The 26,164-nt window shown below is 38.5% G+C and overlaps 1 protein-coding gene across 1 annotated transcript; it reads left to right on the plus strand.

Moving 5' to 3' along the window:
- The first annotated feature begins 37 nt into the window (after positions 1-37).
- LOC128364871 (coiled-coil domain-containing protein 158-like) lies at positions 38-11,514 on the plus strand. Its single transcript, XM_053325494.1, has 23 exons — positions 38-134; positions 227-284; positions 770-918; positions 2,585-2,757; positions 2,855-2,964; positions 3,044-3,365; positions 3,465-3,520; positions 4,160-4,270; positions 4,385-4,466; positions 4,798-4,917; positions 5,635-5,832; positions 6,044-6,280; positions 6,391-6,559; positions 7,103-7,255; positions 7,668-7,780; positions 8,294-8,452; positions 8,920-9,012; positions 9,247-9,369; positions 9,734-9,888; positions 10,194-10,256; positions 10,437-10,498; positions 10,779-10,928; positions 11,430-11,514. Exons 1-22 carry the CDS (start codon positions 38-40, stop codon positions 10,880-10,882), a joined length of 2,907 nt encoding a protein of 968 aa, XP_053181469.1. The 3' UTR covers positions 10,883-10,928; positions 11,430-11,514.
- Positions 11,515-26,164: the final 14,650 nt, after the last annotated feature.

Raw genomic sequence — 26,164 nt, forward strand, 5'->3', positions numbered from 1 at the left:
AGTTTTATAAATACCTGGTCTGCTAATGTGAACAAAAATGTCATCGAAGTTTCAGCCCTCTGATCCTCATAGTGAAAACACTGAGCTATCGTCGCATCACATGAAGCTGAGAGCAGCAGTAGCAACAACAACAGGTGAGCGAAAGTTCAATGGAAATGTCTGTCAGCACTTTAATTAGATTGACAAGTGTTTACAAGTCATTTTTTACTTTCAATTTACTTTACAGAGACCCATGACACCTGCTCACCGCAGAGATTCAACAGTCTGACCCTGGATGAGTTGAGGTATTTATTTATTAATGGATCTAGGAAAGACACCAACACAATATATCGCATTGACTTCCAGGATGGCCCTAAGATGTTAAAAAACATTCATTTTTGCCATTCATACACATCAACAGGCAATTTTAACTGTACAGAACAAAATCACCTTGAGATTGGGCTTCATTCCACACATATGTAAGATACCTACAAATATAATAATGCTACATAGGGTCAAAGTAGACACCATAAGTCCATCACGTAGAGAATGAAAATCTTAACCCAGGAATGTGATAACGGGTCTCCATGTCCTCATAAATATATGCATTTTTAGCTGAAGGAGGACAGTCATATGTTCCATCAGATAGACATATCTGATTTTTTGTACCAATTGAACTTTTGCAGGAGGGTTAGGCTTCATCCACATTTTTACATCAAAGCATAGTTTAAGATACAACAAATTGATAGCTCTCATGAAACGTAATCAGTAGCTTTTTATTTCTTGCCAGTGAGGAGCTTAATAGGCGCACCAAGGAAACCCAGAGGCTTCAGCAGGAGGTGGAAAATGCCACCAAAGTGGCCTTGGAAAGATTTGGCTGCACATATGACATAAGCAGCACACCTGAGCACAGCGGCTATGAGTACGAGCTTAATGTCGGTGAGTGCAAACAGCTTCAGTCAACATTTTACTTATGTAGCTACCAGGCAGATGAAAAAAAGTTGGTTTAGGATGAATTAATGTTAAGTAAGGCATATCAATGTATCAAACTATACATTATGGAGAGAACTACATTAAAACTATAAAATTAAAATTGACTTAGCTTCCAATTTAAAACAATTTTCTTTTTCTCATCCAAGTGCAAAATTATTATGGGCTGATATGAATATATATGCACAAATGTGTGTGTATACAAGTGTGTATGTATGTACATAATGTAGATTTTGTTAGGTTACTAGGTTACTTTATTGGTAAATTTGTCTCGGAGATAGGGAAGAAGTTGCAGGTTGCAGTAGGTTTATTGTTAGGATACCATTTAACAATTTTCCTGGGTATGACAGATTCAATGCAAAAGTTAATGTAGTAATGTCAGTAACCGCTTCTGTAGCATTGTTTATGTCTGCATCCTTGAGAAAAATATCCCATTCTGTGCAAAGAAAGCATCCCTTCAACTCCTCCAATTTGTCATTAGTCCATACCTTCACAGTCTGAGTACCTGGTTTAGTAGATTTAAAAACTGACCGGTATGTGGGAAGCAGCTGGATTACATTATGGTCAGAATTTTTAAGTGGAGGTCTGGCTCTAATAATATAGGCATGCTTTATATTTCCATAACATTTATCCAGTATGTTATTATTCATGGTGCTACACTTCACGTATTGGTCAAAGCCTGACACGGTTTTATTTGAACTGCAGTGATTGAAATCGCCAAGTATTTCTAAGTGATGATGGACACAGTCTGCAAATAGATTCACTGCCTTGCCCGCATTCCCGCTGGGTGGGATATAAACAACGCCCACAAACAAATTAGTTAATTCCCTGGGGAGATAGTGTGGCCGCAAGGTAATATACAAAAGTTCTACATCAGTGGTGCATATTCTGTCTCTCACTGCAAAGTTTCGGCACCAGCGGTCCTTAATATAGATACACACGCCCCCTCCGCGGAGTATATCCGAGTTTTCATCTCTGTCTCTGTTGTGTATTAGAGAAATGGATCCTCACCTTGTTGTTGTTTATTTTACTTTGTTTTCTAAAGAGTGTATTTTCTCTCTGGTTTGCACATGCGCACACATTTGAATACATCTGCTCTTTAAAGAAAACCTGACCTGAACCTGACGAAAACGTTACAAAAATAATTGATGAATGAAAAACAACACCACTCAATCTTGAGTCTAGGAAATCAAAATTTGAAAAATCAAGATGAGCAGAAGCCTAGCCATGTATATGTTGCATGAACACATGTTTCACCAACCCCAGAACCACTGACAACCTGAACATGTATATTTTATACTTGCTTGGTCCAGTCAAAGGAAATTAACTTGCACAACTCTTGATTGCACTGCTTTTTTAGCACAACTTTAAATGATTTTATAAATGAATGTGACTGTGACCTTTCAATGGATGACAAAGTTCACTCTTTTATAGTCTTTTGATACTTTTAACTACTTTTAACTCTGATCGTGATTGTTTCTTATCAAGTTTGGTTGTGCTGTGTGCTGCGATGATATTCTATGTCACTGTTGTTTTTTTGTACCGTCACTGCAAACTAAATTTCCCGTTAAGGGACAATAAAGCTCTGAACTGAACTGAACTGTTTGCTTTGCAGATGGCTCACTTGATGATTCACCCATTCTCTCAGCCCACCACCAGAAAGGGAATCAGCCTCTTATCTGTAGTCCAGAGCGTTTAAACCAGGAGGTCAGCACTCGTGGAAAAGAGGTGTTGGAGAATGTATTAGATGACTGCCTCCAACAGATGTCTAATTTGCAGCTCAACAAGGTTTATAGTTTTATTTCAGTCATAAATCCTAATAGTTTGATGCTGTGTAAATGACTGAAACAGTGATGTATGTGTTATTTTACTTTCTGAAACACAGATGTGTGACCAACCTGAACAAGAGCCATTTGGTTTTGACAAGGCCATCATGGACCTGCAGATCAAGCTGCAGAAAGTCCAGATAGAGAAGAACGTCCTGTCTGACCTCAGGTGAACACACTGATAAAATCTTGCTTGAGTAAAGAAATTGTTTAAAATCCCTTTGACCCACAGATCTTATAATTTGTAGAATGAAGGATTCGAGGAAACACGTTGATCAGATGGAAAAGATGCTGCGCATGTTGGAGGAGATCAAAAACATCAAAAGTTCTGAGGACCAGAAGCTGCAGAAAACGGAGAATGAGACGTTGGCACTTAACAGGAAAGTAGAGACACTGGAACTGAATATAAAGGATTTGTACCATACGCTGTTATCTCATGAGAAACAGTGTGCACACAAATTCATCACCAGCTCTGAAGTCACCAATATTCCAAGACAGCCACCGTTAGCTGTTAAAGTAACTGAGGATCATTATGAAGAAAAAGAGGAGCTACAGGAGAAACATCTTTTAGTAAGTTATAGAAGTCAGTTAAAGATCAATGTAGTTTAGATTGTGGAACTTCTCCTCTTAAGCTTTCATCTGATTGTTTTTTTATCTGTTTTATGGCAGTCAGTGGAACATCTGGGAAATGAACAGTGCAATGGAGTAAATACGCAAAAAGAAAGGTAAATAATAATTTGAAATAGTTGCATATTAAAATCAGAAAAAGATGTTAATATATACTTTTTACATTTTTATTTTTATTCTTGTAATGCAGTTTTATGCAAGACTTTTTTAGCATGTGTTGTCACTTATGGAGTAGTAGTCAAGTTCATTGTTTAAACGAGGATGTGAAAGTGTAAACGAGGATGTGAAAGTGTGAATATGCATGTGAAGTCATTTTGTGCAAAAAATACATTTAAAAGATCTGAAGCTTATATGAGGCTTCAGCAGTCCATATCAAGTGGATATCTGCCACATTTAGTCTTCTTTGTGTTTCCCTGTTGAGCTGTGGTGGAAGTATAGTAACAAAAAGAGGAACTTTGACACAAAAAAATACTGTAATGTTGAAAGATATCTATTTGACTTGACTAATAAGCTTCAGATAAACTTTTCTGTACGGAAGGACAGTGTGATTTTGGCCCCCATCACTTATATTGTAAATGCATTATGAAGGGATCTTCTAATGGTCAGTGTGAACAGCAGGAATAATTACAGCAAGAAAAAACGGTTTCAATGTTCATTTGGGCTCCTAACTGTTAGTTTAAGACTGAAATTTTAAAATTGTGAACCCATTCTTTAAACTGTGTACATCTCTGTCTTAGAATGGAGCAGCTGATAGCGAGCCTTGGCCAGGAGGTGGCGATGTTGACCGACAAACTGAGTACATCAAAAGACAGCGGCATCAGCTTAAGTGTCAAACTGGAGCTGCTAAAGTAAGTTCTCACATGGATTTACAAATATGAATCTTCTTGGCTGTGTTTTGTTACTCAGCAACCACACGTGTCAGAAATCATCACAAATTTTTAAACATTCATTTTTATTCTCAGGAGACTTGCAGAGGGACAGAGATCATTGCACCAGCGTCAGGTCAGTGAACTGGAGTCAACCGTCACCAGCCATAAAGATAAGGTAAGGTAGTATGTAAAATACTATGAGCAGTGAGTCATTGGATATGTTAAATTTTCATATAAACCAACCACATGTTACACACACCACTGAATGCACAGAGCATAGTGACGCATCCTTATCGTGTGTAGTTGTTTGAAAAGTGGCTCAAAGATTACACAAACATAACAGCCACCACCTTCATTTTCATGCTGGTGTTAAATTTCAGCAATTATTTAACTCCTTGAATGTGGAAAACCAACAGAGTTTGAAACTTCTGAGTTTTTCTGATTTAGAATGGCAACTAAAACTTGTTTTTTGTTTTGGTTTGTAAATGGGACTTACTACATTGTAGGTTTGTCGTCTGGAGCAGCAGCTCATTCATGCTCAGTCACAGCTGGTGAACGTCCAGAGAGAGAAAGAACGATCACTACAACAGACAGAGGAGCTTCGGTCTCAGCTCGGACAACTTAAGGTGTTGCAGCTCATTTCCAAGTTGGTTCATGTTTCATAACATTAAGGATCCCATTTAAAGTGGCAACTGCACAGTCAGGTTCATTTCACATAATGTAATTTGAGTGATACTAAAGTTGAATGTAGGCTTACTCTGCTGGAGCTGCATTACAATCTGGAGGTGTGTAATCTGCTGGTGAAAGAGCTTAAGACTGTGGTGGAAACAGTCAAAGAGGATTGCCAGGCTCAGACGGAGGTTCAGGTTCGGGGGTGGGTTTTGCTGACTGAAACCACACTTCCTGTTGTAGTGCAACATAGTGATTTTAAAATGGCAAATGCAGAGGCACCTGTATCATGGTGCAGCAATTTTGTGGCTTATTGGAAATTTTTAGAGAAAAGACGATGAAAAAAGAGTAGTTTTATATTAAGATCGCACAAATCATGCTTATGTAAAAAAATCAAGTGGTTTATACCATTATACTAAAGTCCAATGCATCTATTCATGTTGCATTTTTACAATTGAACTGCTCAAACGTCATCGTCTCTACTTTCACATGAGCATGAGTGTCAATGTTCAGTAGTTTGTTTAAACACAGAGCATGCTCGGTTCATCAGCTATACAAGAATAACAACAGTTTCTTTCCGTTATTAGTATCCTATTTCTTCACACTGCCGAAATATTATTTCTTGCCCATTTAAATGCAGCAAGCCCACTGTGCCACTGTGCTTCATCTTCCAGAGGTGCAGTGAGCAGCAGCAGTGTGTTTTCCAGGAGGAGGTAAAGGTCCTGAGAGGAGAGCTGGAGGTGGCGAGGGAGCAGCTTCACAGAGCTGGGGAAGAGAAAAAAAATCTAGTGGCCCTGCTGGATCAGAGGGCCCAGGAGGGGAGGAAATCCCAGGAGGAGGAACTCCAGCGCAGGCAGAAAGAAGCCGAAGAGGTAACACACCATTGAAAGTGTGATTGAAAGTGTGTGTGTGTGTGTGTGTGTGTGTGTGTGTGTGTGTGTGTGTGTGTGTGTGTGTGTGTGTGTGAGAGAGAGTGAGTGAGTTTGTGTGTGTTATCCTTAATATCATCATCAGTTATGAAACATACCACCTTGATCTGATAACTACTTCCCTGTGCCTGTTTTTGCTCATTGCTTTATTCAGCACCTTGCCAGACTGGAAGACGCTCAGAGCCAGTGCCAGATCCTGCACGCAGAGAGGGAGACACTGAGGCTGACACTAAGTGAAAGAGAGAAGATGGTAGAAATTCTCAGGTTGCAGATGGAGAACAGTAGCCAGATGACGGCGCAACACAGCCACACCATCGACACCCTTCACCAGGAGAACAGCCTCCTCAACAACCAGCTGAACCAGCACAAACTGGAGATTCAGCAGCTCAGGGTTAGCAGCGAGACAATTTAATGAAAAATGACTTGACTTTTCCTAACTATTTCCACGCCATCGCTAACTTCACGTCTCTCTCTCTCTCTACTTTCCTCCTGTGCCATCAGGCCGAGTTAGATCACCACAAGTCAGACCTGGCAACTGCGGAACACGAGAGGTGCCAGCTACAGGCGTCGGTGACGGAGCAGACTCGACAAGTTCGGGAGGAGAGCCTGGAGAAACAGCACCTCACCACCCGGCTAGAGGTGCACCGTGTGCAGTTACTCACCCTCAATAGTGAGTTGAGCTTCACTGAATGTTTTTCACCACACTGGAGGTCCATATCCATCACAAGCAAACTTTATTCATAAAACTAAATTGAACTGCTCTTATAAAACTATACATCCTCTTCAGCTGGTAGTCTTGGGCTGGGAAGGGACAGACTCCTGCATAATTTAATACTGATGTGTTCATTACCACTAAAAATATAATGTTCTGGCTTTGAATTTTCACCATCTTGTGTAATGGGAAGTTAAGAAAGGACTATGGCCTGTAGGAGTTTTGTTACCTTTGAGCAGCAGACTACAACTGGTCCTTCCAATCTCTAGGAATTATAGATCACCACAGTGCTCTTTCTAGAAGAGTCCAGCTGTCAGGTTTTTTTGCCAAATCAAATGATCTTCTTGTCCCGCTGTGTTAAGAAAGCAAAGAACCATGTTTGGTATGTTTACATTGTCAACCAAGCCCTTCTATTGTTGCATGTGTTTGCTCATGTGTTAATGTGTGTGTGTGTCTCTCACTGCGGCTATAACGCATGTGTTTTTGCGGGCGCAATTTCAGAGGAGCACAAGGAACTGCAACGGCTTCACAGCTGTAAGATCGAGGAGCACGAGGGTGTGGTGCTGAAGCTTCAGAGTCAGCTGAAGAACGCCCAGGCAGAGCTGGACCAGGTCAGGAGCACCCTGAGGACCCTGCAAGGGGCTGATGAACACGGTGAGGTCCAAGTCATTATTTAATATGAGGCTTAATTAAAAGAGCTCATGCACAGAGAAACATCTGTCGTTTAACATCCAACCACTGATTGAGTGTAGATAACTGTGAATTATTTGGATCTTAATGAAATCTGTGAATGCCGACACCAAGAACTAAAATAAAACATTAGTACCGTAAATTTAAAAGAAAACTGGATTTATATATGTCCTCCTTCTGCTGCATCGCAGACTAAGAGATGTAATCTGACATGTGTAACCATTAACACCAACTTGATGTGCACAAAGACTCTCCGAGATCAAAGCGCTGTGATTCATATTCTCAATACATTTTGTCCATGATGTTTTCTCTCACTTATTAACCCCACTGCTTTCTTTTCGTCTGTGTTTCTCTCACGTTTTTGTCTCCACCTCAGGCCTTCAGGTGGCCATGGGCATGCAGAAAGAGATCACTGCCAGGAGAGAAGAGGTTGACTCTCTGCATAGTAGGATCCAACATCTCGAGGAGACTGTGGAGAAGCTGCATCAGGTGAAAAGCTCGATGTACAGCTGTTTGTGTAGATTCTTTACTGGTTTTTCTCCAAGTTTATTTTTTTGTCATCAACATTTTATTCCGTTTTTTAAAGGTAATTTTATTTATTGTAACATTCATATACCTTCATTTTTGTTTGGGTGAAATTGAATGCCTGGACAGCAGACAACTTGAGAAGCTAGACATTCACCTCCATGGAGATCCTGATATCTCAAATCAGGCACAAAAGAGAAACTACTAACCATTTCACTTTTATAAATTACTTTTTAAAATCTTAGTCAGGTAGAAATGAAACAGTGAGCAGTAACGACATTTGAGTGCTTCCAAAGCAGCGGAGCTATTATAAATCATTAAGTTCTTCTAACGTCTGTAATGCTTTTTTTTTTTTTGGAAATTCCATTTTTTCTACTGAGATAACATTTCTCACTCATCTCTCCCACCAAACTATATATATTTCAGATGCTGGTATTGTTTCACCATTTTCTCCATTTCTATGCTCTCCCCATCCAGGAGAAGCACTACCAGAGCCTGGAGAACCAGCGTCAGCTCCAGGAGCTCACCTTTGTCAGGGAGGAGAAAAGACAGCTTGCTAATGAGCTGGAGGCCCTTCAGTCCAAAGATAAACAGTTAAGGGACAGGATCAGCAAGCTGGAGTCAATCCTTCACAAGGTGGCGCTCATTTACACTAAATGTTTGTTGTTATAATACCACCAAATCTGGCTTTTGGAGTAACCTGATTAAGATGGTGACAGGCTGTTTTTTCAACAATGAATAATAATGTACATTAAAATAGATTCAGTTTTCAATAACATATGGTTGGGGCGGCCTAGAGTTTGACGTTTGAAGCTCAAGTCCAGCTGTGGCCTTCACTCCCCATCATTTGCTGTTATCTTTCTGCTGTCAGCTGACTAATGAAGGCATAATTTGCACCAAACAACTACGTGATTAGAAAAGGTCACAAAAGGATAACAGGCATATTAATGACATCTGAATAACTTTTCCCCTCTGGAAACTAATGTTTGAGTTTATAAATTCAGGTAAAAAAAGAACAGTATCAGTGTTTTCCTGCTCTGTTTCTGCTCTGTTTGTCTCTAATCACTGTGTTATTGTTTCATATGCTCTGTATCTTACCAAAGATGTCAGAGAGCTTCACAGACTGTCAGGATTTTATCCAGCTGCAGGAACAGGAGTTCTTTCGTCTGAAACTCAAACATGCCCTGGATTTGAAGGTAGAGTGGATCACACACAAATAGCCCATTTTAGATATACAGTACAAGTAAAACGTTTGAAAACACTTTCTCTTTCAAGTGAATGGAAAAGTATGTCCAAACTGGTACTGTATATATATGGTAAATGTATGTATATAAGTCCTCTGTTTTCTCTTCATTCTACATGTGTGATAGTAATATCACACAACTCTCATTAGATATCTTGAGATATAACCTATTTTATCTTTTCGGTAGGAACTCCAAGGTCAAAATTTGCGCACTGCTCCGAATGTAACTCCACCTGTCCTGGACTCTCCGACCCCGACAGCACTCACTGCTCCACCCTCTTCCCAGCACGTCTCCAACACCCACATGAAGGTACAGTCAGTCAGAAACTCCCTATATCTCTCCCTATCTCGTATGATTCCGGCTCATCGAGTGCATGTGTGAATCATTGTTTATTTTGCCACGCAGACACAAGCTCAGCACATCTGCTCGGCCTTTAAATAAAAAACATACACAGCGTTACATTCCTGCGTCACAGAGAAAAATCAGACAGTGAAATACTGCTTTGTTTTGTCTGATAATGTCACACTGCTAATACAAGATCTTTATCATGATTAAAGATCATTCTCACAGAAATTGATTGTGTGATATTGGTTTCTCTTTATGATACTGACATCACTACAGCAGTATGTTGACTTTGTCTCCATCTCCTTTGTCCTCCTTTCACTGTTGGAAGTCAAAGCAGCAGCAGGAGAGCCACACCTGGGAGCTCAGGTCTCTCGTGAAAGAGCTGCGTGGAGTGATTTCGGAGAACCGCAGACCACACACCGATAACAGCGCTACTGGCAACAGTTTCCATAGGAGGCGGTCTGCACCGGAGAGAACTGCATTGTACGTCTGGCTCCATTCCCACACACTGGAAGGATTAGCTTCATCCTTAGGCTAGCTTAGGTCAAAAGGTCACATCTGAAAATCATATGACGCTACTAAGTGGCTAGGAAGGGAGGGAGGGAGGGGCTCCCCATACATGAGTGGTGTCACTGACCACATTGTGATTCATGACCTGTACTGTAATGTACTTGTAATGGACTCTGTTAAGAGAAAACACGCTGTCGACTTTTTCGTCTCTGTTGGAATGTGATAAATTCATTTTGTGAAGTCTCACTCTATGTTTTAATGTTCCTCTGTTACTGCAGCAGTGCTGACGAATATGAAGAGGTAAAAACTGGCTCCAGACTGAGAAGAAAGACTTGTGGCAGGTAGGGAGAGTGTCCCAGTATAACCAGCTCTGTTTTTGTTTGAATGCTTTGAACATGATTTGCCTTCAAGCTCGAGACGGTCACACCATCTACCCATGTGACCTTTTTAACCCTCATGCAACATTCAAGGAGCTGCTAAGTGCTACAGGCTGTGTAATGTGATGTAATGTGTGTGTACAGTGAGCCGCATTTCCTGAAGACAGCTGAGCTGAAAACAATAAGCAACAACTCCTTCAGTGAGGGTGAGTCTTCATCACTAGTTCCTGTCATTTTCCTGCAATCCAATGAAAAGCTCCCTTTTTTCCAATTACCTGTTACTCCTTTCATTAAAAACGATGTTCATACAACGTACTGATAAAATTCCAACTTTGAAGATGTCACCTTGGACTGTGATGGGCATTTTTCATTATTTTCTGACATTTTATGGAACAAATGATTAATTGTCAGCAGATTCATCAGCAGTCAGCAGATTCACAAGTATTGCTATATAATTCTCTAACATAGACATTGTGGCTCTTCTAGGTCACCTAATATCTGGTCCACAGTACACTTCCTCCCCAAAGCTACACTCACCAGGCCGCAGGTCGCCCGTGCACGCTCTCCTGACCTTTGACCCTAACAGCTAACAGTGACACAACACTACAACAGTCCTGAGGCTGGCTCCTCTCAGCAGTAAGTTGTTTTGTAAATATGCAAAATTTATCACATCATTACGAACACAGTGTAATAGATTGTGGTCAAGAACACAATATTTCTTTGTAGCAGGAATAAAAGCAATGAAAGTCTGTTGACCTGGTTACAACGACTGGACTAAGTCATTGTGTTTTATTTTTTTATGATACAGTATCAGTTCAGTGGCTCCTCCAGAAGCTGAGATAACAGAGTCATACTTAACTTAAAGAGAAAGTTTGACAACGTCCACTCAAAAGTCAAATACATAGAGCTCATCAGTAACAGCCGACGTCATCATTTCATGTGTAATTTTCAAGTGCAACAAATGTCACAGGACCAGTCTGAGGTGTTGAGAAGATGTAATAAGCAAACTAAAATATCTCTTACATTTGTTCCTTCAACAGTTATCAGACGTAACTGTGTAAATGTTGATCATAATCTGTGTCATCTCGTAAATCTTTAGAATTAATATAATTAGAAGTCATTTTGTTTGTCTTGCAGAAAGCTCACAGAAAGAAGTTGGACGTCAAAGGAAGGTTTCATAAAACTACTGATCAGGTGTCTTTTTGTGATTGTTTAAATAAAGCTTTTTTCAAAATGCAAGTGTTCAAGTACTTATTTCAAAAGAGCAATGATGCCAGTTAAGTTTATCCTACATAGTTTAGGTTTATCCTACGTTTATTTATTTGTCAGTATTCACTTTGAGGGAGAAATAATGATGATAACAATGCAGCACAGACTGTATGTTGTTTTTATTGTTACTTCTCAAAGATCATTCAGAAACAACGAGACATGAGTTCTCTTTTCTCGTTCTCATATGTCTGCATTTCCTGTTTTCAAATGCTCTGCGTTCACACTGAAACCAAACACTGGTCTTTTGAAAGCCTCTTCTAACTATGGCCTTACTTTTACCCTTGACACTCTCTGTCTATTGTGGATTACATATCTCCTTACAGCTGAGGTAACATACATCTGTTTCAGCTCCTCATCTTGTCAACAAACCCAACTGTTTCACACAGTGAACGGATGGCGAGGGGACACGAATTGTCTTGAGATTTTGTGGCAGATGCTTATCGCCACCTTCTCGCTTGTTTGGATTTGAAAGAGGAGCTCTTTAGACGTGTTGCTTGAGTCTCGCTGTGGTTAACCTGCGTCAGTTTTCTTCCAAGTTTTGGGTTCCGGGTGACATGTTTCATACTTTACGTGTTCATGTAAAACCTGTAAAATTCATAAATCCCTGCTGTTCATGGGCTTTAGATTGTGTTAGTTTTAAAGTCACCCTCAACTCAAACATATGTTCAGTTAGATGTTTTAACTAAAGGTTCAGTTATCTCGTTAAAATTCTTAAAATGCTTAATACCCCTTCTACCTCCATTAAAAACCTATAATCTATTAGTCTACTTGATGTACTGTATTTCATTTCAGAAGTTTGAACTGCTGCACACATGATGTCTCCTACTTCACTGTTGTGTCCATTCTCAGTCTATGTGCGCTGAAAACTTCACATTTCCGCATCACACTTCCTTGTTTCACTGGACAACAACTGGCTCCAAACTAGTTGTGATATTATGCTTGTTGGTACATGTCTTTAAAAAAAAATCTGATTTAAGGTGAGTTCAGTGAAAACAGGCCTCTGGGTGTCAAACTATGTGGATGCGTCATTCTGCAGGGTGAAACTCAAACAACCATATTTTTGAGTAGAAGGTGACTTTGTTTTGTACTTACATGCTCTCTTTTTTTCTTAGTTTTGGTTTTAAACATCACTGTGCTTTCCTGACTTGAGAAATCTTTTTTTTTTCTCCTGTTGAAAGGTGAAAGTTGATGACGAAGACTCTTGAAGGTCACTGTCAAAACATCCCACTGTGATGGATTCAGTCTCTTCGTCCTGCATGGAGTCAAACAAAAGTCGCTTGTTTGATTATTTTAGCAGTACACATGGTTGTTGTGTAAAGTCTGGAAACACAGAAATAGTCATGTTGTCACTCCACTTTGTTTGCTGTCTCTTAAGTTGCTCTGCTGCTTTTACCTCTGAGGCCAGCCGGCTACTTGAAAAGTTTCGCGGCTACTTTTATGTCCTCATGAGAGCTCAGGTGATTTACTTTGACTGCCCGGCCTTTGTCGGTATGATTCCTCTTTACCTGCAGCATATACAGGTTTTTGAACATCAGTGCTTCTGTCAAATGATTTAGAAGTAATGTGCAGTCTTATTTTTGGGTCATTAATAAGTTATTTTGTTTTTGTCAGTTGTATTTTACTGGCAGTATTATTATTGTTTTGCTCTGTCCACCTCTTCCTTACTTGGCTCTGTGTAGGTTTCCTCTTCCTTCTCCTCCTCCACATGTACTAATGCAAGTGCAGGAAGTGCAGAGGAGCTGTTTACGCACATGTCTGAGTCTAAAACAGATGCTATCTTATCAAATGACTGGGGAAATAAAAGAAAACACAAGATAAACTTATTTTGCTTTGTTCATGGCCTTCATTCCTCATCTGTTCTGGCACATTAACCCTTTACATACTGTTCATATTCTGATCCCCATCCCCATCAGTCATTAATGATACTTAATGGAGCTGTCAGAGAGCATGTATAGAGAGTGTATTTTATTTATTTATTGAAAAAATAGACATTCATGATCACTATTTTATGATCCAGCAGAACATTTTATAGAATATGAAGAATACAACATGTTTTAATGGTGATTTTTGAATTAATTTTAATAAACACAGGTCAATTTTGTAGAATTACATATATTAAAATGTGTATCAGCTGCACAAAAAATAGATGAGATGCATTTTATGTACATTTTTGTATACTGTGGGTCACATTCGGAAAAGTCTGGCTTAAATAAATGTATATAGGGTGATTTTACAGCTCTCAAATTAAAAAATGGGTCAAATTTGACCCTGAACAGTATGTAAGGTTTAAAGGGTCTCTGCTCACCTCTGGGGATTTGTGATCTTTGTAGTGTGGGTACAGGGCTAAAGACGTACTCTCTTCGGATCTGCTTTGGGATCATCTGTTTTGAGAAGCAGGCATGTGTTTTAGAGATATGCTTTTGAGGTGTTTTATTAAAGGAGTGGTTCAGAGCACCGTTGATTGGTGTGACGCTTCTCTGGGCACTGGTTAGATTTGTAGAGCTTTCATTTAACTCATCGAGGCTCCTCACGTTAACAAAAACCAGCAGCTGTTGATCGAGGGTATCTTGCTCGTTGGGTCTTAAAGACACTTATGCTGCAGCCTCTCCTTGGACCTGAGAAGTGACAAAGAAGAGCTTTACTAATGCAATAAAGCAATAATTCACTTCATTTTACTTGTCAGAGCTGACGAGCCAAATGTGTAAAATAATAAGAAAACAAGTTAAAGATAATGATGAACAAAAGTAGTTTTCAAGTAAACAGCAGCATGAAGAAATAATGCCTTGCCCCAGAGACGCTAACACAGACACTGTAATAAGGTCACTGTATAGCTGCTCCTGAGCATCTCTCTGTAGAAATAATGTTTTTTTGTTTTTTTTTATTGGTCACACACTGTTAAGAAGACTATTCTCCATAATACACACCATGACTCAAAATTATTACAGTTTATTTAAAAGATTTGAAATAAAAAGTTATTTTCAACCCCAAAGAAGGACAAAGTTTATGGAGTGAGAGACTTAGCAGTGTGTGATTAAGAAACTCAAATTAGCAAAAGTTGATTTTAATTAAAGGGAAGGAATCACATTATTAATTTAATGTGATTCTTTTATAGTAGCAGATCTGAACAGTATCCTTAAAAAAGGACTATTCCACTTTCACTTTTAGCATAAGTAGACGTTTGCTGTATTTGAGCATTTTTCAAATTCAAACAGGCAGTGCGTTTCTGTTTCTGTTTCTCCCTTCCCCTCCTCTCATCGACCACAAAGCATTGCTCTCTCCAAGTCATCTTTTTATATCTGCCTTTATCTTTTTGCCAGTTGGATGCTACAGACTGTACTTGCTGCAGATCCGTCGCATCTCACTGACGAAAAAGGAGATGATAAGACAATTTTATATTTTCTACTCTCAGGGCCCGAGAATAATTCAGACCTCTTTGATGTGTGGTCTTTTAATGTTGTTTCACATGAAGTTAGTGTCATGTTACGTAATGAGTTCATAGATAGATAGATAGGTAGATATATACATAGACACATAGATACATAGGTAGATACATGGATGCAGAGCACTGTGTTTATGACTCCTATAAAAACATTTCCCTGATTAAATGTTCTTTCTATAGTTTTACAGTGTTTGTAAGTCTGGTTTATTGTGGTTTCATAATTACAGAGCAGTTTCAACTCAGGTCAACTGTCGCTTCTTCCCAATTTAAACTAAAGTGGCCATCAGTACTTCCCATTTCCCAGTTTACACCAGATTAAGTTACAGTTTACAATGACAGTGTATTTTCCTGTAATGCTACTCAAGACTGTATGATTTAAAATTCTATGGATGGACAAAATACTGTAACCAGGATTTACAAACTACACCCTCAAAAATTTGCCATAAAATTGTATCAACACCTCTCAGCACTGTCAACAAAATGAATGTTGTATGCTTAGAGACTTAAATATAGTATTGATTGTATGTCTACTGTACTGGTCACAAGATGAAGGGATTATTTTTATATTTTTATCATTCATTTTGGACTTTCACACAACATTTAGGAGGAGTCAGCTTACTTACAGTTCAGGTCAAATTTGACTGAGTACACATACGTACATACCCATACACATGTTTGTACATAGAGAGCATTCCTAGTCAAAACATGTTATTGTTGCATTCTTTATATTCAATAAATGTCATTGAATAATCGTGATAGATGTTATGTTGTCCTGATTCAGGTAACATGAGGCAATAATATGGTGTGATTGTGAAGGGTCTTTTCTCCATAGACAAATAATGTAAAACCAGAACTGTCACTGCTCTCTGAGAGCTTCATTAAGGATTAATCGCCTTTTTATTAATGACTTGCGCTGAATGAAAAATATATTTGTGGTTCATAAATTTGGTGTAGAGAACAATTATGAAGTGAGAGTGTAAAGGATCTGAATATGAACACTATAAGGTTAATGTTGAGCATTCTGACGATATGTACATACCATAGAATACGTTTGTCAACTCTACATAGTATCAACCACCGACTATATATTTATATACAGTCAATAGTATCAATATGTCATTATAGTGAGGTATCGGTGTCTTTAGTATGTCTGAGTGTGTTAGGCCATTGTGGGAGATATTACAAATTAATTAACAGGGTTGTTTTATATCAATATTGGATATTTAAACGGAAATGATGATGAAAATCCTATCTGCTTATTTTATTTATGAAGTTTCTTTAATTAATTTCCAGGAAGTCAATATCGTTATATAAGATTACATGCACCCCTCATGATAGAAGATTGTATTAATAGCTTCCACACTTTCAATTTCAGATTCTGAATTTTTGTTATGTTTGATTTGCCATTGTTTGATGAGTTCAGAATATATTTAGTCTATTTTTTTAGTTTTCTTAACTGTAATGGAGGGAGTGTACTTCTCCTCAACAGAAACAGAAATCACCAGCCTTCTACTATTTGACTTACCCAGAGGTCTAAATGAAGCAGCTGGATGACTCCTGATAGCTAGCTGTACATGCTTACAGTGATTGGGTGGAATATGTTTGTTTTATCTATTCCTTCCTCCCTGTTTCTCCCATCTTGAATACCAAGCATTTCTCTCCTCCTCTGATATCACGCCATTTTTCTGTCTGTTTCAGGTCAGGTAAGCAAACTGAGACAGAGTAGCTATAAAGGATGAAAGTAATATTCCATAACATTTTCATATGTAGTGGGCGGATTTAAAGGTCTGAATCCAGGCAAGTAAAAAGTATCTTTATTACAGTTGATATGCTAGGCAGTTTATCACAGAGGTAGACAGCACATTTACGTATGTCAACACTCAAATAGCTACATATTTGAAGAACTTGTGCTCAACTTGAATGTTTACTTTTTATGTTTCTTTATAATTCTCCTCCACTATATTTCAGAAGGAAATATTTTTCTGAAAGCTGTCTTTATTCTTGTGACTTTGCAGATTCAGATTTTACATAGCCTACAAAACATCATCTTATAAATTATGATACATTGTTAAATATTAAACTACCCTAAAACAGTGAGAAAGTTCAAATGAGCCACAAAAAGAAAAAAGCACTGCAAACAATAATGTTAATAATAAAACACTGCATATTGAGTCACACTGCTTTTACTAATACATTTTGCTGATAATATTATCACAAAATGTTAAAAATACTGGATTGGATGATATATTCACTACAAATCACCTAGGAAACCACTGCTAATTACTAATGTACTGTAGCCCAAATTAAGACTTCACTTTATATTAACCCCAAAAAGAAAGACTTTACAACTCACCAAGGGAAAATTGGTCATGTGTTTTTTTATCTCTATTGTTTTATGAACTTACTTAATCAAACCTGTGACTTGTGACCTGTGTCAGATTGCAATATTATTTCTCCTAGGATGGCGAAGACATATCCCGTCCTTCTCTGCCTCAGATGCAGGTCATGGGTTGGGTCATGACTTCGCCATCCTAGGAGAAAAAATAGCCCCCAAAGGCAAGGCAGTCGTTTTACATTAAATTAAATGCTTACACTTATCTTTACAGGTTTCTAGTATCAGTTTAAAAAAAACAAAAGCAAACACAGCTTCTTAAAGGAGTCTACATAAACCAAAATAGATGTTTCCTTTAAAATTAACGTTATTTCTTCCACTATGCTGGGTAGCTATGTGTGGACTGTATGTGGAGTGTAGAAAGCCTATATACAGGTATTCAAGTTGCTACAGCAAGAGGTTATATTTATAGGTCCATTTATAGAGTGTTAGACTATGTGCTTACAGCTGTTGTGTTGTTTGAGTAGCAGCTACTATAAACAGGACTCACCCAGCACACGTATAGTAGTTATGTTTGTAGGTTCAGGTATGTTTAGCTGATTAATTTTTACCATATAAGTGCACAGACCACGAGCAGGTTTATAGTGACAGAGATAAAGCCATAGAGATTTCTGCGAGTGGAGCTCACTGTGCAGGTATTTCAACACCAGGGGGCTCCGCACTGTTAGAAAAACTGGCAAGTTGAGTTTATGCCACCTTGAGCCAAATCCTGTACAGTCATGACATCTGTAATCACTGTCAATAAAATATGTAATTTTACTGATATATACCACCTAAATAAGACATGAATCTATAATTTAAAAAGCTGAAATGGAAGTGCATAAACTATCATCAGCTAAATGTACTTTTTTTTTTAAACTAAACCCCAAACTACACCATATCAATGTTATAGCTGGTTGGACTGGAGGTGATTTTAACTGCTTTATTTCATTTTGTATAGACTATTTTAAACTATTATAAAGCCTAATTTTACATCAAAGGGTTGTATGACTTCTGTAAATATTTGAATATGTGAAGTAAAAGGAAACTGTAGTAATGCAAAATATGCCCGATTACAAGTTCCTCAAATTTGACATAAGTACAGAGTACAGTTATTCTCAACCACTACTCAATTTCCTGTATGCTAAACAATCTGCTTTTGCTTTTATGGTAATATATCACTGCAAATGTACCAGTAGTGCTTTTACTTCCCGCATAGATATTTATGCAAGTTTACTGGTTCACTACTAAGATTATAGACAGAGACATTCATGGCATGGTTGCATAGAAAAGTGATTGTTGTTGACTGGATGTGATCAGGCCATTCCCTTCTGGGCTGGTGAATTAGCTAATTAGCCTGAGTTAAGGTCCCCGGACTCTCCCGCTGTTCAGACATCAGGGAAAACACTGCTGAGACAGAGGGACTTCTGTTTCCCCTTTATCAAAACTGATGACCCCTATTTATAGCAACAAACTAACTCAGTAAACAGTTTCAATGCAGTCAGTGAACTGTCTAATGTGCTTTTTTAGTGTGTTTGCCAGCGGAGCAGCAGCGAGTTTCAATGCAGCCATAAAACAATCAGATTTGAATACACATTTGAGATTTGAGACTATTACAGGCAGCTTCAGTTCATTGTGTACAAGGGCTTGAATTTGGTTTAATGGTCTAAAAGATCCCATTTTTGATGGAGCAGTAGAAGTAGTAGCACCTGTTGAGTTATTACCAAATGAAAGAAAGTGTTGAAAGCAACTCTCCCAGTAAGTTTTCAATCAGAGCAATGTTTTTGTGTTTCGGAAAAAGTCCTGGAAACGCATCTGTCAGCTGATTGAAAGGTCAGACGACTGCATGACTTTTATTGTCCGTCTTTTGTAGTTGGTCACAAAGAAACCATTAAAATCTTATAAATACGACAAAAACTATTCCGATGTTTTGATGCCAGCAACTCCAAGCCTCTTGAGTGTAGACTAGTGAATGGGTTTGTTTATCTCTCCTTCTGTCCCGAGCATCCGACTCTTGCCTATAGATTCCTCGTGCTGTCACAGGACCGCTCTGAGGCGTCATGATGCAGCAGCTATTTGGATCAATGAATGGATGATGTTGTCATGACAATGCGACGTCACTATGGCACCATGTACTCTGAGTAACTTCCGACTTTAGATTGATGTTGAAACTTCCCTCATGTGACTCCAATTTTCCCAGCAAAGTGTTTTAACAGCCTTTTCCCACATACCAAAGTCAGACCGGGTGATGTATGGTGACCCGCAAAGGCCGAGTGTCAGGTCAGCAGAGTGACTTCTCCTTTGCGGTCTGCATATGACCCCAATTTTTTGTTTCTATTTTTTCAAACTTTAAGCACGTGCCAAACCTTACACCCATGTAGAGATATACTGTGGCTGCTGACATCTGAACTTTTCAGGTTTCGGTGTATCCTCAGGGTGAAACTGCAAGCTCAGTTTCTAAGTAAGCTCCTCATAAGGAAAAGACAAGTTTAACTGCGGCTGATATTAGAAAATGTTTAACTCAAGTGGAGGTTATTTTCATCTCTTATCAACTCATATTAAAAGCTACCTGGCCTTCTGAGGACATTTCTGCCATCCTGCCTTGTGCTCATAAGGAACTCAAAATCAAGTTATCTTTTTTATCTGTCTTCTTGAGTGCAGTGAGGAAACGCCTGAGACCTTGTTTACCCCACGTTTACATACCGTACCTTTCTTTCCTGTAGAGGAGGATTTCCTTCTCATGTGCTCTGATTTACAAATATTGAAATATGACACTTTGAAATTTGTCATTGTCTACAAACTGCTCTCTAAATGGTTGTTCAAAGATGGTCTGACTTTGGAAAGCTCAGCCCCTTTAGAAAAAAACCATGAAAATAAATGGGCGGCATGTTACTGTGCATGTGGACAACCATATCTACTGTTTAATTGTGTTTGCTGTATGCTTAGTGTGTTCAGTGCAGCGGTGGAGAAGAGATGAAATTTGAAGACAAATCCCAGTTTTATGAATGGATCCATACACATCCAAGATGACACAGACATTAGTAATTTTTAATCATTATTTTATCAACTTTATTTGCATTTAATTAGCATAGAAGAGGTAAAAGTGAAGAAAAAGGACATTTCTTATCGTTTGCTAGATGTCGTGCATTGTGCAGTTTGTTTATTTAATCCACTCAAGTACAATTAAATAAACAAAAATCAAAAGCAACAGGACAACGTTAATTTTCCTCTAGAGACTTTCTACTTCTCATCAACAGGAGAAGTACAATTGGGGGAAACTGGTGTCATACACAGGAAATATTTTTGTTTACACTGAAATCAGAGGGTTTGGCAGCATGCTGGCTTTCTGGTGAAAAAAAGGTTTACTGCCATTTTTAACAGTCTTTCACAGCCTTAAGGATGTTAAGCAGCTGAAGAGAACAATACACCAAATAGGATGTGAATCTGTACAGGATGTAATTCAGGTGTTGCATGATTTTCTTTTCTTTATTCTTTGAGGGCCTGAGGTCAAGGTCCTGCCATCATCCCACTTACCATCAACGAGCGTCACATCATGCCACAGATGCTATTGGTTAGAACTTTATAAACAATTGAGATCTTGGCACCACATGCAGGCTATTGTTTTGAATGTGTTTTGTATATTTCTATATTCTCAATAAATTTGGTGACTTTAAGTAATCATACATTTACAAAAACTAACCATCACAAGGGTGCAGAGATACACAATAGATGATGACAATTTATAATAATGAAGCAGCAAATCCTCACATTTGAGAAGCTGGAACCGGAGCATGTTTGGTATGTTGTTTGTTAAATTACTAAAACAATTAATAGATTACCACTGTAACTGGTAATTAATTGTCTGCCCATCCACTAATGGATAATTGAAAAACATAATTTTAAGGCTTGTATTAAGTCCACCTGTTAATGTTGCAGATTAAATCTTTCTCATTTAAGAGACAATATAGTCTAGTATAACGCTTTTTAACATTCCTAGTACCTGAAAATGACTTTGTGTGTTATTCCCTGTCATTGGTTACTGTAATTTAGCCTCCCAAAGCCAGAGTATATCTTGCAGCTTCAGTTTTTCCCCTTCACAGTTTAACGAGTGAAGCAAAATTGTGGGCTGGCTTTGTCAGGCTATGCCTAATGCACAGCGCATATAGCCTTTTGTTGCATAACTCTCAACCCTGAGGACAGCAGGGCTAAGCAACGGCACCACAAAAAAAAAAGTTTCAGTCATGACAAGCAAACATCATGTTTTGATAAAATTGACAATATATTGTAGATCACCAAGACTTTTTCTTTTCTTTTTTTTTTGCCATTGTGATTTGGTGTGACAGTGGTTCCTCCTTCAATGTGTGTGGGAACCATGAGCGGCTGTCTCCTGTTACAAAACACATTAGCTGAATGCTGGGAATTAACCACACCTAAGGGGGGTGGGCAAAGGAACGCTATGTTCGGTCCATCACTTAACTGCTGTTGAGTAAATAAACTAAAAAGTCTGACCGTGAGAAGGCAACACGTACAATGACACAGTGCACAGTTTGTTGTGTTTAAATTACAGTACAGTTAATGTGTAGTATATCAGATCCCATCTAAGCTTTTCTTATTATCGTTCATTTTGGTTTCTTACATTACAATGATTTTTTTCTGTTGCATCCAGAGGTGGAAGAAATATTCCGATTCTTCACTGAAGTTTAATTACCAATGCAACAATGCAAAAATACTCCTTTTCAAGTAAGCACCCATTCAAATTCCTACTTACATGCAATGGTATCATCAGTAAAATGTAGTTTTATACAGTTTTAAGTAGTTTAGTCCATTGTTTCCCAACCCAGGGGTCAGCCCCCCTCCAAAGGGTCACCAGTCTTGGAATGACTAATGGAGTGGGATTGAGAAAAATACTTAAACTTTTAGGCTCTTCCCAAAACTTTGCTGTTGTTGGGAAATATTGGTTGATTTTACTTGGAACTAAAAACAAATCCTTAACTGAAACCATCTGGAGAGTTAATCTCTCTTGGATGCAACAGCTAACAAACTGATGGATGTCTGAGTCCCTAACTGCTTTTTTTGTTAAATCATTAACAGTGTATTGCATTTCATAATCACATCTATGTTTTCTCTTTTGTAAAATCTGAATCTGAAAAGTAACCACAAACTGTCAGATCAATGTAGTAGAGTAAAAAGAACAACAGTTTCCTCTAAGACATAGTGGAATAGAGTATAAAATGCTTATACTTAAGTACAGTACTTGAGTAAACGTACTCACTTACTTTCCACCACTGGCTGAAATACAGCAAGTTCTTTCAGTTACTGTATTCTCTCCAAGGAGAACATGCAATAGATTAACCCTGATATAAATTCACTGTAGTGTACTCTTCCCATAGCACTTAATGACTCCGTTTGCATTCATCACCTCTAGTGAAAAGGTCTGGCACTCCTCACAAGTCTCCACCCCCGCAACTATGCCTGTATATCAGTCTCTTGCCTTACAAAGCCTGTCTTAGCCTCGAAAGTACCGTGACTTAATGTTCAGTACCAGGCTCCACTGTGGTGCAGCCCTTGGGGGTGGAGGGCAACGCTTATGTCAAGCAGTATTTACATGAAGTGTTAATGTTGTTTCTGTTGTGTTGATATAGGAAGGGAACTGCAGATAGGGAGGATGGATGCTGGAATGTGACTGGTGATTGGATGATGGGGTTGATTTTCAGTTTTTAATCTTAGAGACAGCAGATTGTTGCTGTCAAGTGAAAATACGGATCCTGCAACATGTTAGGTATAAGAAAAGCTGCCTCTTTTGTACTCTATAACGGTGTAGTGTTTAGATCACCTGGTTAGGATGATAGAAATTCCCCAAACCATAAAGAACTACATTTCAAATTGCAATATTGAGCTGATATAGAGAGTTTTATTGTGTTTTATGTTAAACTAACTTCAGAAGAATTCACTTATCTTTTGCATTGTGCAAATGTAGTGATAATACATTCAGACAATCTTATTATATTAGATTTGACAAAAAAAAAAACCCCAAAAAACAACAACCTCAAATTAAACTCATTAACTTTTTCTGGATCTTTCAATTGCATCCAAACTCAGTCCACTGAGAACAACTGCAGGATGTAAGATAAAAAGTTGTTGATATAACCCTAAGCGAACTGTGGTCAATAATGAACTTCTACAAATGATTTAATTATAGATTTTTAAATTTGATAGTGAACAAATTTCTCAACAGGTAGCAAGGAATGTAATAACCTAAAATGACTGCGATGTTTGACTCAATATTTACATTTACCTTTCTATTCACTCAGTTCAAACACGCCTATTTATCCTTGTTGCCTTGTTGATACATGAAGATATGTCCTCAGATAGCTTTCGAGCGAATAAGGGCGTTGGCAACATTATTTGTACAATGCTGCACATGAAGACAGTATATCAGTATTTGAATGATATGTTAAAAAAATGAATCCATGTTTGCATACTGTGTGTTCCCAAGCTAGGGCAAGGTAGTTTACATTTAGCCTCTGCAGAGTTCCCAGTGAATCCACCCATCAACCTCAAACATGATTTTCTTGAAAGTTGTGACCATCTCTGTAGTCAAACTAATGTCTGTGTTTTACTGGAAAACAAATTAGTTCATCATATATGAAACAAACAAGACTTACTGAGTTACTGACTCACAATCGAACTCTTATCATAATTATTGGGTGTGTGAGGATGGTGACCTTAAATTGCTTCTAAACACAATGTGAAGTAAAGCCCACACGAGTTAGCACATAATCCATTTTGCACTGTTATCACGGACGACTCAGAAATGTTGACTTCGCATAATGTATGAAACATTCAGAGAATACTTTCTCTTCCTAACTCATGAATGGACGTTTGTGTCCACGTAAATGTGTTTGCTGTTTGGCTGAATTTGCACTTTTAGCCGTGTCTTCGAAGTGCAAACTAAAAGCTAATGGTGCAAATTTTTCTGATGGGGAACAAAATGTGTTGGAACACAATGAATGATTTGTGGGGACAACAGACACCCAGATGTGTTCGAAGAACTTATCCAAAATGATTTACCCTTTGGATAAAGTCCTCCTTGTTGCAGCGTGTATGAATGGTTGCCTTCTTCTGTCCATGAACCCCTTTTATCCTGGTGTGCATAAAGATATTCACATAAAAATGTTGATCCGAAGTCATCAAATAGCTTTGTGTAGGCCTTCAAAGCTGGTTGTCTTCAGCTTCCAACAAGTCCAACAACAAAACAAAAAAAAAAAGAAAAAAAATCAGTGTCGCTCTGTTGACCAAACATAAAAAGAGACCATCACAAAGGTTGAACTGTTTTACCCCTCTTCACCCTCCCACCCTTTCTTTTGGCAGAAACAATGTTGCTGCATTACTTGACTGTTATCCTTCCCCCCTGATGATTTTCTTTAACATTTTTTACTTCTCTTGTTTGAACAGATGCCGCCCCCCTCCTGCAGTTCCCATCCTCTGGGATTGCTATAAGGCTTAGTACAATGAGGTAACACTCAATTACATTAATGTTAAGACTCCAGCCCAGCCAGTTCCTTCCAGTAAGCAACTTCAAATGATATGATGTATATCACTTCCTGAGGGAAAATGGTAGTCTTTTGTCCTGTTTTATTTATGAACAGATTATGCAAGAGGTGACTGCATGACCGTGGTCACCTTTCAGTCCGTCCATTACTGACCACACAGCATTTTATCGCAGGATGTGTCTAAATATGCTGGCCAACAACCAAACCTCAAATAACTGAGACAATGAGAAACAGATCACCTGATTCAGATTTTTTTCTGAAGGCTTAAAAGAGATGCAACCAGCTGGATGAAAGACTGGTGAAGCTGGGGAGTGGAGATAGATTTACCTGCCTCTCATTTCATTAGGTACCTTGTATCTGAACGGTAATCTCGTCCACCAGAACTGTGGGTAAAAGCTTTGCTGATTGAGATAAGCAGTTGGTGTTGTCTGTAAATAAGGATGGTGGTGGCTCACACTTCCCAGTGTCCAATTTCAGCCCTACACAAGTTAGATGCTTTGAGTGCCACAGAATCCAAAAAGCACTGTTAATCTTGGAGAAATGTCACCTCTGACCTTTTCTGACATTTAAACTTGATCACATTTCGACCAAATTCTGGTAACAAATTCATGAGCTTGACGTTGTGAAGACCTGATGGTATTTAAAAGTATGAAACATTAACTTAAGCAAGCGTTAGATTGTAGCAGACAATGTACATGTTGTCCATTAGGTCATCTGGACTAGTAGCTTTTTAGTTTAACTCTTGGTTAAACTAAACACTGATGAGCTGTGGTGCCAGCTACAGCTCACCAGTGACATGTGGAGTGACCACTTCCCTATACTTCTCTACATGCAGATTAACATGTACTTCATTTCTGCAATGCAAGACTCTCACACTGACCTGTAATGAAACAATTGCGCATCATTTAGGTAAATAACAAATAATCACTCTACTGTCTCTCCTGTGTTTTGCTGTTGTTTATGGTTGTGCTAGGTTTCTCTCCTCTCCAGACAGACAGCGACAAAAGCTAACAGTGATTCATTAACGTAATCTGCACCAAAGATGGAGAGACGTCGAGGGTGCAGCTTTTAAAATTACAATGCTATGATTGTATAGAGTTCAGTGATTGACGTCTGTCAGCCATCAGGGATGCAAGCTTATTTCACAATTTAATATGAGTCTGTTGACACGTAAATTTGTATGTGGCTACTTTCAGTTTTGCAGAGAGTGTCAGCTGAGTAGGCTTTCCTTTAATGTGGC

Source organism: Scomber japonicus, chromosome 9, assembly GCF_027409825.1.
Source record: "Scomber japonicus isolate fScoJap1 chromosome 9, fScoJap1.pri, whole genome shotgun sequence".
Taxonomy (NCBI): Eukaryota; Metazoa; Chordata; class Actinopteri; order Scombriformes; family Scombridae; genus Scomber; species Scomber japonicus.